General features: G+C 51.1%; 1 protein-coding gene across 1 annotated transcript; it reads left to right on the top strand.

Moving 5' to 3' along the window:
* The first annotated feature begins 34 nt into the window (after positions 1 to 34).
* MSRB1 (methionine sulfoxide reductase B1) lies at positions 35 to 5,600 on the top strand. The gene is made up of 5 exons (XM_084761667.1): positions 35 to 193; positions 3,089 to 3,237; positions 4,079 to 4,193; positions 4,739 to 4,770; positions 5,153 to 5,600. Exons 1-4 carry the CDS (start codon positions 139 to 141, stop codon positions 4,768 to 4,770), a joined length of 351 nt encoding a protein of 116 aa, XP_084617793.1. The 5' UTR covers positions 35 to 138; the 3' UTR covers positions 5,153 to 5,600.
* Positions 5,601 to 11,646: the final 6,046 nt, after the last annotated feature.

Here is an 11,646-nt window from a genome sequence, read left to right as displayed (position 1 = left end):
GAGTGACTGTACTTCTCTAGGGGCGGGGCTTAGAGCGAACTGGGAAGTGATTGGTCATTGGGAAGGGGACGGGCTCGAGCCCAGATCTGAGGAATTTAGGTGCCCCGGTGGGGAAGTTTTGCCAGTCCGGTCGCAGCCATGTCATTCTGCAGCTTCTTCGGAGGCGAGGTTTTCCAGAATCACTTCGAGCCAGGTATAGCCTGTGGCATTAGAGCAGGCATCGCCTTCTGGGTGGCGGTGGAGTCCCTGAGCCAGGATTTGGCTAGTGTGGTCACCGGGGAGAAGCGAGCTTGGGAAAGAAGGATTCGGGGGAAGGGCTGGCCAGGGCATTGGGGAGCCTGAGGACCTGAGAGGAGAGGAGACATTCCGGTAATCTCTGTCCTCAAGGAGGGCAGGCCTTGAACTTCAATGCAGATCTGTCGCGGGGGCGGGGGACGGTGAGGGGGATTCTCTGGCCCGGGTGTTTGGGGTAGTGCCACCCGCGTGGTTTCAAAGCGGTCGGGACTTTGGAGCACAACAATGGGATGTGTGGTCCAAGGTCCGCGTTGGAGTTTGCCCTGGCCGTGTTCCTTCTCGACCTCGCTTGGGTGAGCGGGCAAGCTCTGCACTTTCCGTTCAGTCCCGAACGCGCCGGCCCAGGAGTCTCTCCGCCCTCTGGGTTGGGGTGTCAGTGGGCTCTTGCCAATGTAGAAGAAGTTTGACCCGAACACCTTGAGTACAGTAGCTCCTGCTGAATGGACTTCTTGATAGGTTCTGCTGATATTGGACAAATTTGGTAAAAAGCTATGGTACTGGCGTCTCTAGGGCGGCATCTGTTGGATGTCAGTCCCCCTAGAGGGCTGGGCTGTGACACTGTGCATCTATGTAAGCCACCTGTGATACAGGGTTGCCAGGCAGAGGCCTCCCCCGAATCCGTCGTGGCTGTAGCACTCCGGTTGCCTTCAGGCTGTCCTGGCAAGCTAGGCACTCCACTCGGTGTTGCTTCCACTCCGGTTCCTGACACAGGCTGTACAGTTCGTACTCCAGCGTGTGTGCCCTCAAGTGGTGGGCCATGGATGGATGACTCAGTACTCTGCAGGTTCCCATTTTTAAGTCTTTCAAACAGTTATGTAATTCAGTTTTGCAACCATACCCACCCCCTTCCACTCATGTGATCTTTTGGGGACAGGTTGAAAACTTTTCTTCCTAGCTGTTGTTTTTCCGAGGGTTCCCTACTTGGCTTGGAAGACTGTCCCCTAGGGCCAGCCTGTTCCTGCTCAGAGAGCAGGCCCATGGCTGGGTATCCAGCTGAAGACCGATGACCAGCACAGAGGCCCACTTGGGAGAGGCCACCAAATGGTTACACTGGCAGGGTTAGGGGCCCTGCTGTGTGAATCTTGTCTCAAAAAAACAAACAGACCTTGTTGCAGTTTCTGTTGCTTCAACGAAACACCAGGGCCAAAAAGCAAGTCGGGTAAGGAAGAGTGTGAACAGCTCTTAGTTCACACTCTATCCCTGAGGGAAGTCAGGACAGGGAACTCAAGTGGGGCAGGAACCTGCAGGCAGGAGCTGATGCAGAAGCCATGAGGTTGTGCTGCTTACTGGCTTGCTCCTCACGGCTTGCGCAGCCTGCCTTCTCAGAACCATCAGCTCAGGGCTAGCGCCACCCACAATAGGCTGGGCCCTCTTCCATGGATCACTGAGAAAATGCTTTACAGATGGATCTCATGTACGAATTTCTTCAACGGAGACTCCTTCCTCTCTGATGACTCTAGCTTGTCAAGTTGACACACAAAACCAGCCAGTACACAAATAAATTAAAAAAAAAAAATCTAGGCAGGTCCTCAGGTGCATTCCCTCTTCCTGGGGAACTCTACTTTTTTTTTAAGTTGACAAAAACCAATTGGCACAAGATCTTGTCTCAAAACAAAGAAAAACATAATACAAAGCAAAAAACTCAAAGGGGAGCCGGGCATGGTGGCGCATGCCTTTAATCCCAGAACTTGGGAGGCAGAGGCAGGAGGATCGATGTGAGTCAGAGGCCAGCCTGGTCTACAAAGTGAGTCCAGGATAGCCATGGCTGCACAGAAACCCTGTCTCGAAAAACCAAAACCAAGCCGGGCGTGGTGGCGCACGCCTTTAATCCCAGCACTCGGGAGGCAGAGGCAGGTGGATCGCTGTGAGTTCGAGGCCAGCCTGGTCTACAAAGTGAGTCTAGGATAGCCAAGGCTACACAGAGAGACCCTGTCTCAAAAAGAAAAACAAAAACAAAAAAAAAAAAGGAAAAAAAAACAAAAACAAAAAAGAAAGAAAAACCAAAACCAAAAAAAGAAAAGAAAAGGAAAAACAGAAAAACCAAAAACAAAAACAAAAAACCCAAAAAACCTCAAAGGGGCTGGAAATGGCTCAGTGTTGAGAGCAAGCTTTTCCCAGAGGGCTTGGGTTTCGTTCTCAGCACCCACATGACAGTTCACTCTGGTCTCAGGAAATCTGACGCCTCCTTCTGGTCTCTTCTGGCTTCTGTAGACACTACATACATGCGGTACACAGACGTACATGCAGGCAAAACACCCATACACACAAAAACAAGTCTTTTAAAAAAACATCCAAAACTTTGGGGCAGGAGAGATGGCTCAGTGGTTAAGAGCACTGACTGTTCTTTCAGAGGTCCTGAGTTCAATTCCCAGCAACCACATGGTGGCTCTCATAATCCTCTGAGGTGATCTGATGCCCTCTTCTGGTGTGCAGGTGTACATGCAGGCAGAGCACTGTATATGTAATAAATAAATAAATCTTTTTTTTAAAAATCCAAAACTAAATTGTTAAATTAAGCTAAAATGTGAACCATTTCATATCACAGAGCCACTGAGAGCAGCTGAAATGAGCCCAAAGAGTGACTTCTAGTCTCCTGTAACTCAGCCAGACATTGTTGGGTGCTGGCTCTCCCAGAGCCAACGAGTGCACTATGAGCAGGGTCTGGTGTGTGGTCTTCCTCCACAGTGGGCTCACGGCTCGTACTGTCATTTCTTGGGTCCCATGTCAAGGAAGCTTGCATTAGAGACAGGTGGAGTGAATCAGTGTCTCTGCTTTTGCTCTTCCTCTGCTACAGGTGTCTACGTGTGTGCCAAATGTGGCTACGAGCTGTTTTCCAGTCACTCAAAGTATGCACACTCTTCCCCGTGGCCCGCATTCACTGAGACCATCCATGCAGACAGCGTGACCAAGTGCCCTGAGAAGAACAGACCTGAAGCTTTAAAGGTGGGTGTGATAGCCCTGGTGAGTGCCGGGCCAGGTGGGTGAGATAGCCCTGGTGAGTGCTGGGCCAGGTGGGTGAGATAGCCCTGGTGAGTGCTGGGCCAGGGAGGGTCTTGGAACTAGTCACACCTTTCTTCCTTTGCTCCCTCACGAGGTTATTCTGGGTCTCCATCTTCAGCAGGGGCACTGGCACCCCAAGATTTGTTGTTGTTGTTTTTGAGACAAGGTTTCTCTGTGTAGCCATGGCTACCCTGGCACCAACTCTGTAGAGCAGGCTGATGTAGAGATCTGCCTGCCTCTGCCTCCAGAGTACTGGGATTTTAAAAAGGCTTGAGTTAGCTGCCTTGGGAGAGGTGGTGGATTGCTGTAAATTCAAGGCCAGCCTGGACAGCCAAGGATACACAGAGAAACTCTGTCTCGAAAAACAAAACAAAAGGCTTGAGTGATCACACCCAGCAGCACCACAAGATTTTTTTAAAGATTTATTTTTATTATTTACACAGTATTCTGCCCGAATGTGTGCCTGCACACCAAGAAGAGGGCAGCAGATCTCATTATAGATGGTTGTGAGCCACCATGTGGCTGCTGGGAATTGAGCTCAGGACCTTTGGAAGAACAAGCAGTGCTCTTAACCTCTGAACCATCTCTCCAGCCCACACGCTGTGATTTTGAGAGCGCTTCTATCCTGAGAGAACAGTAGCATTGGAACAGCTTCCCCGCACAGGTCCCACCCCTCAGCCCTATAGTTAGCTTAGGAAACGGACAGCGGTGGAAACACCACCTGTCTGCAGGAGGCAGGAGACTGACTTTGTGTGTGTGTGTGTGTGTGTGGTGTTTTTCCCAGGTGTCCTGCGGCAAGTGTGGCAATGGGCTGGGCCATGAGTTCCTGAATGATGGCCCCAAGCGGGGACAGTCCCGATTCTGAATATTTAGCAGCTCACTGAAGTTCATCCCTAAAGGTGAGCACCGTTGGCAGCTGGGGGCAGCCTGTTGTAGCTGAGGCAGGTGCAGCAGGGAGACGGGCTGTGGATGCTTATCTATCGCCTATGGCACCTGAAAAGCTGGCCGAAGGACAGGGCCGGGGGGCAAATGTTCAGGGTGCCTCATATGAGGACATCTCGGGGAGGGCTTGGCCTTTCCATGTGGCTGGAGTGCTGTGTTGGAGCCATCTCTTTTGTATGTTTGTTTGGCTTTCTTGGAGACAGGGTTTCTCTGTGTAGCCTTGGCTGTCCTGGACTTGCTTTGTAGACCAGGGTAGCCTCGAACTCATAGAGATCCACCTGCCTCTGTCTCCCAGAGTGCTGGGATTAAAGGCGTGCGCCACCACGCCCATTTCCCCTGAGCCATCTCTACAGCCCTGCCATACAGCCCTTGCTAACTGCTCCTCCTGAGCCTATTGTGTCAGCCTCTGGAATGCTGGGCTTCCATGTGTGAACATCACACCCAGCTGATGTGAGACTTAACAATGACGTGGGTGTTTTTCTCTCTCCCTTCTCTTTTCCAGGCAAAGAAGCCCCTGCCTCCCAGGGGCACTAGGTGAGCCCGGATATGCCAGGATATGCATGCCCACTTTTTGGCAGCCCCACGTTGGTATCAGAACCCCTTAGGCATTCAGATTTGGGGGCTGGGAGGTGGTTGAAGGGCCAGGAAGGCTCCGAATACCTTGTCTCTAAATGGAATCACCTTAGATGAAGCACTTTTTGGAAAGTCTCCACTGTTCCACCATGGTGGCCCTGGGGACAGGGCTGAGACATTGCCTGTTTTGAGCCTGTAGGAGACTCTGGGTTGAGGTCATAAGCCTCCTCTTCCCCCTCATCCTGCCACCCACCTCCTTGGCTGTCCGCATTCACCCTGTGGGGCTTGACACTGGGGCTGGGCCCTGGTCCTCACTTGTGCCTGTCTCCTCCGGGCTGTGCAGGAGATGGACATGTGAACGGGACTGCCCTGGCCAACTGCTCCAGCCTTGGTCACCGCATGATCTGCTCTGGCTAAACGCTTCTCTGCCAGCCAGGGTGGTGATGATCTGTGACCTCCGGGGAAGAGCGCAGGCTGATGCCGCGGACTCTTGGACCCTTGTCTTCCGGCTGAGAAAACAGCTCTGTTTCACAATCTGTGGATTCAGCTTGCCTCACTGTGGCTTGGGAAAGTGACTGTTGCCTCATTACCTGACCAGTAGCCGGGGGCCCAGTTCTCACCTCTTTCTCCACTTCATACTGCATGGGAGTCCCTCCCAGATAAAGCCACTGTACCTTACTGTGTGTGCTTGGGAGCACTTGACATCTGGGAGAGTGGGGGATGCGGAGACCCACCTCACTTTGGTTCCTTTCTCGAGTGTTCAAACGGAAATCAATAAACATGAAGATGGGTTGTGTTGCCACCTTTATTTACTTTTCCTGCAGTGCTAGGGAATTGAACTAGGGCTACAAGGGCCACCACGCCTGACTCCATCTTAATGATGTTTTAACAATACCTACCACCTGCCAGAGCCCTGGGGAGAGGTGGGCCTCCCTCAGCTGTCGGAGTCAGGAGGAGGAGCCCTCGGTCCCTGGGAAGGGGTTTGAAGGTCTTGAAGCTTGGAGGAGCCAGGTGTGTGTGGTGTGTGTGGTGTGTGTGTGTGTGTGTGGTGTGTGTGTGTGGTGTGTGTGTGTGTGTGTGTGTGTGTGTGTAGTGGGTGGGGGGATGGGTGTTTAAGACATTTGCCTGGAGGGGCTCCGGGCCCTGGACTCGTGAATTCTGTGAATTGGCAGCACACCAGTTTGGCCCACTATTGAGATGCCCCCTGAGGAACGAGGGAGGTGGGCCCTCTCTCTGTCTGCCGACCAGCTGGGGCTTGTCATTCTGCATGACCTCCTCAGTGGTCCCAGTCTTGATGTTGCGGGGGAGACTCAGACTCCTGCTCTGGGACTTCTATATTAAGGGAAAAGTAAGTGGACCCAGGCTGCAGGACCTCTGGAGCCCTCTTTAACCTCCAGCAAACTGACCAGTGCACGGGGCTCCGCTCCTAGGCACTGGGCAGGTGTTTAGCACTGTTCAAATCTGTTTTGTTTTTGTTTTTTAAATCATGATTAGTGTTAACAGTGAGTCCTTATTCTAACTACACCTGATGTTCATGTTCCTGTAATTGTCCTAATTGGTTCCCCAAATGGCAGCTGCTAGACTCTCCCTTGCTACCCTGGCTGCCTTGAGCAAAAGGACTGCCTGACAAATAGCCAGCCAGACTACCCTTACACCAGGCTGCCTTGGACATTCTATGGATGCCTGGAACAAACTACACAATGCTTAAAGTTGATTGCTCCGGGCTCCAGAAGGCACAGCTTCAGCTAAGGCTGTGGGAACCCAGTTTATACCAGACTTTTTGCTGCCACAAACCTCTGAATTCTAGATCCTGCAGCCATCTCTACCTGGGCCAGAGAAGGAGCACTTCTTTTGGTGACCTAGCAGGACTGTGGTGATGGGTCTTGCAAACAAAGAAACAGCAAAACGGAGCCGGAGCTGGAGAGATGGCTCATTGGTTAAGAGCACTGGCTGATCTCCCAGAGGACCCAGGTTCAATTCCCAGCACCCACAAGGCAGCTCACAATTGTCTATAGTTTCAGTTCCAGAGGACCTAGCACTCTCTCACACAGGCATAAATGCAGGCAGAACAACAAACAAACCAACCCCAAATCAGGCAGTGGTGGCTGAAGGATAGAAGGCTGTAAAGAGCTAGACATGAGAAATGGAAGGAGGAGCTGCAGAAAGCTATGCCTTAGGCCAAAGTTTTTAAGACACTCCAGGCCTAGGAGCTGTTAACGCTGGCCACTGTCAAAGTAGGAGGAGTCTTGGCCCGGTAGGCGTGCCCAGAAGCTGGAAGACTAAGGAATCGCAAGTCCCCGAGGTCTAACCAAGAGGTAACACTAGAGGGCGCCACGAGTCCACACAGCTCGGCCTCGCCGAGCTAGCTGAGCTCTCCTATTTTTTGGACGCAAGGCCTGTTGCTCCTGTTGTTGACAGTCACCTTCCAGTCCTTAGGGACACCAATGGGGGATAGTTAGGCAGACCCCACAGAAGCACTACGTGGTTAGAAGTTGAACTGAGTCTGGGCGGTGGTGGCGTACGCCTTTAATCCAAGCACTAGGGAGGCAGAGGCAGGTGGATCGCTGTGAGGTTGGGGCCAGCCTGGTCTACAAAGTGAGTCCAAGACTACACAGACAAACCCTGTCTCAAACCCTCCCGCCCCCCCCAAAAAGAGGTTGAACTGAGCTGGATGCAGTGGCACAGGCCTTTAATCATCGCACTCCAGATCTCTGAGTTCAAGGCCTGCCTGAACTATAAAAGGGCATTTCAGACCAGCCAGGGCTACACAGTGAGACCTTGTCTCAAAAATGAGTAAACGACAGCAACAAAACCAAGACGTACTGCAAGACGCAGTACAGTTCCTAGTTACAGATCGTGGGGACCTGGCTCCAGGCTCTGATGAAGTAGGGACAGCAGCCAATGGCTACCAAGAAGGTGCCAGGGAAGACGGTGGGGGTGCCTGGGGGGGGAGGGGGTGACTGGAGCTGCACTTCATGGCAGGGTTTAGACGTCCCTGACAAGCCTTGCAGCAGCAGGCAAGCCCTGTCTTGACCTGGGGCGGTGCTCCTGACTCCACAGGGGACTTCTGCTTGTCTCCTGTCCTGACTTGGTCTGCCCCATGACCTGTCTTTGTTGCAGTGCAGTGCAGTGTCCCCCAGGCACCATGATTGACACCCCAGTCTCTGGCTAGTGGGATCTTTGGTCCAGGGGATATAGAATGTGAGGGACTCAGGTTGTCTGTGGTAGAGGCAGGTGCTCGTCACTGCTGTCATCTTCTGTCCCGGAAGCCAAGTAGGAGCTGGGAACTCTTTTAACACAGTAGGAAAGGGAGGTTCAGGGGGCTGGATTCCTGTCAAGGTCACCTAAGGGGGCTGCCCTTGCCCCCAGAGTGGGCTCTTGCCTGGCCGCCTTTCCTATCAAGGTGAACTCAACAGAACTCTCTGGAGCTGTGTGGATGGAGTAGGTCTCTCTTAAGGGCCCCATCCCCACGATGAAGCCATATCCGGCCTCCAAAGTGGAAAAACCCCACACAAATCAAGGACATCTGGGCCCACCCTCTGGCCATGGCTCCTCCCCATCAGTCCCCGCCCAGGCTTGGGCTCTGCGGGCTGCAGGGGTGGGTCTGGGGGTTGAAGGGTGTGGTTTTAAGGGAGGAGGTCTTAGGGCTCTCACATGTGTTTAATGCCCCCAGCAGTCCCCCGCGGAGGGAGGGAGGCAGGCACTGAGCAATGTTATTAATGAAATGTTATTAATCTTCCAGCAAGGGGCAGCCCTATGCATGCCTGCCCTGCTGCTGCTGAAGCCTAGGCTGGGGATACATACCCACCGTGAAGTGGGGATGGGCTGCAAAAGAGGCAGAAAAGTCAGATGCAGCAGATGCAGACAGATCCACACAGTCACTTTAAAATATTCATGTACGGGGCTGGAGAGATGGCTCAGCGGCTAAGAGCACTAACTGTTCTTCCAGAGGTCCTGAGTTCAATTCCCAGCAACCACATGGTGGCTCATAACCATCTATAATGTGATCTGATACCCTCCTCTTGCCTGCAGATGTACATGCAGGCAGAGCTCTATATACATAATAATAAATAATAAATCTTTTTTAAAAAAAATTCATGTACGTCCGATGTGCTTAGGTGGGGAGTGCAGACTAAGTGTGTTCCTGCCTTTTTGAAACTGATTGTGAGGTCAAGAGAAATTGTGTGTGTGTGTGTGTGTGTGTGTGTGTGTGTGTGTGTGTGTGTCAAAGTTACCTACAAAAGCAGGATGGAGTGTAGCTCAGCCATAGAACACAGAAAACATGGGTAAAGCCCTTGGTTCTATTCCTAACACTGAAAAACAAACCACACACAAAGGATTGGTTAGTCTCTGATGGGGGGGCACATAGGCAGAGCTCGGTGGTCAGTATGTCCATCTTGGTCAGTATGTCCATCTGTCCATGCCTGCTCTAGTTAACTTTCTTCTGCAGGGGCATGTCTAAGGTTCTGCATCCTGGGCCTCTCCTTTCCATCCACTCCACCCATGCTGGCTAGCCCAAGTCTCAGAGGCTACTTACCTGGCTGCCTTGCCTTGGCACATTCAGTGAAATGTGGGATCCCTCTAGCTTGGGCTATATAGGATCTCTGCCCACCCTGTTTCTTGAGCCTTTATTTTATTTTATTTTTTATTTTTTGAGATATGGTCTCATGTAATCCAGGATAGCCTCAAATTCACTATGCAACTGAAGATGACCTTGGACTTGATCCTTCACCTTTTACTGCTATTTTATTTTATTTATACAAGCATGCACCACTATGTCCCATTTATGACTTATGAGGTACTGGGAACAGAACCCAAGGCTTTGGGCACACTAGGCAAGCACTTGACCAACTTAGCTACGTACCCAGTCCTTCCCTCTTTGTCTCCTTGAGGCAGGCCTATGGCTTTTTTTTTTTAAAAATTATTTATTTATTTATTTATTATTGTTTTGCATGCATGTACACCTGCACACCAGAAGAGGACACCAAATCTCATTATAGATGTTTGTGAGCCACCACGTGGTTGCTGGGAACTGAACCCAGGACCTTTGGAAGAGCAGTCAGTGCCCTTAACCTCTGAGCCATCTCTCCAGCTGAGGCCTAGGACTCTTTGTTTTTGTTTTTTTGTTTTTTTGAGACAGGGTCTCTCTGTGTAGCCTTGGCTGTCCTGGACTGACTTTGTAGACCAGGCTGGCCTCGAACTCACAGCGATCCGCCTGCCTCTGCCTCCCGAGTGCTGGGATTAAAGGTGTGCGCCACCACGCCCGGCTGAGGCCTAGGACTCTTGATCCTGCTATATCTGCCTCCTAAGTGCAGAGATTATGTGTGAGACCCCAGGAGCTTCATGTTTATTTCCAAGAAGAAGGGCAGAACCAGATAGTAGGGAGCAAGTGACCTTCCCAGGGGTTCATGGCTCAGAGATGGGGATCCACTGTCCCTAGGTCACACAGGAGGAAGCTAGCAGTCAGTGTCTAGGCCTGGGCCCTGCCATTAAAGTGAGCCAAGAGCCAGGTAGAAGATAGCCTGGTCATCCTAAGGGAGGGAGGTGGGTAACCCTACTTTTGAGAAACACAGAGGATATTTCTGGAATCAAATTTTACCTTCAAAGAGACAATTCTAGGCTGGCAAGATGTCTCAGTGGGTAAAAGGTGCTTGCTATGCAAGCCTAACAGCTCTGAGTTCAACCCCTGGGCCCCGTACAAAAGCTGAACGAGAGAAATGATGTGTTTGCTCTACCATGGTACCTGTATCCACACAGGACATCATATATACAAATAATAAACTTTTCCCTTTCTTTTTAAAACATATTTATTTTTTATTTTATGTACATTAATGTTTTGACTGCATGTACATCTGTGTGAGGGTGTCAGATCCCCTGAAACAGGAGTTATAGACAGTTGTGAGCTGCCATGCAGGTGCTGGGAATTGAGCTTGGGTCCTCTGAAAGAGCAGTCAGTGCTCTTAACCGCTGAGCCATCTCTCCAGCCCCAAACGTTTCCCTTTCTATCTTTCTTTCCTTCCTTCCCTTCCTCCTCCTCCTTTCTTTTCTTTGAGACAGGGTTTCTCTGTGTAACCCTAGCTGTCCTGGAACTCTGTAGACCAGACTGGCCTTGAACTCAGAGATCCACCCACCTGCCTCTGCTTCCCAAGTGCTGGAATTAAAGGCGTGCGCCACCACCTCCTGTGACATACATAAAGTTCTTCAAAAAGAGGTTCTTTGGGGCTGGAGAGACGGCTCGTTGGCTAAGAGTGTATAATTGTCTTTGCGGAGGATCTGAATTCAGGTCCTAACACCCATGTCAGCTAGCTCACAACAGCCTTTAACTTCAGTTCCAGAGGAACGCAATGCCTCTGGCCTTCTTGGGCACTGACACTCACATTTGTATACCTACATGCAGGTCCACACACATACACATAATTAAAATGGTAAATCTTTAGAAAGAAAGAAAGAAGCAAATAAGAGGTTCTTCCCAAAGTGTTAAGTGGAGTTGCCTTAAGACCTAGAAATTCCCCTTCTAAGCAAACTCCAAAGAACAGCAAAACACAACCACACAAACCCTTGTGTATAGATGTCCTAGTAGTGCTAATATTTACAGGCAGAAGGTAGAAGTTATGCACAGGTTCTCCAGTGGTGGGTGGGATACAGGAACTAACAGACACTAAAAGGAGTGGAGCCTCAATATGCAGCGGCAGGAAAGAACCTGGAAATGGGGGTGCTCACTGAGAGAACCCAGAGGCAGGCTCACAGACACCGAGTGAGCCCACGTCTAGGTAACAGGCCAAGCAAGTCCAGAGAGACCGAAAATGCATTGGTAGCTTGCCACCAGGCATGCCGGGG

Source organism: Acomys minous (genome assembly GCF_964271855.1).
Source record: "Acomys minous genome assembly, chromosome: 16".
Classification (NCBI taxonomy): domain Eukaryota; kingdom Metazoa; phylum Chordata; class Mammalia; order Rodentia; family Muridae; genus Acomys; species Acomys minous.
Note: the sequence above shows the minus strand (reverse complement) of the source record. Positions and strands in the feature narration are given on the sequence as shown.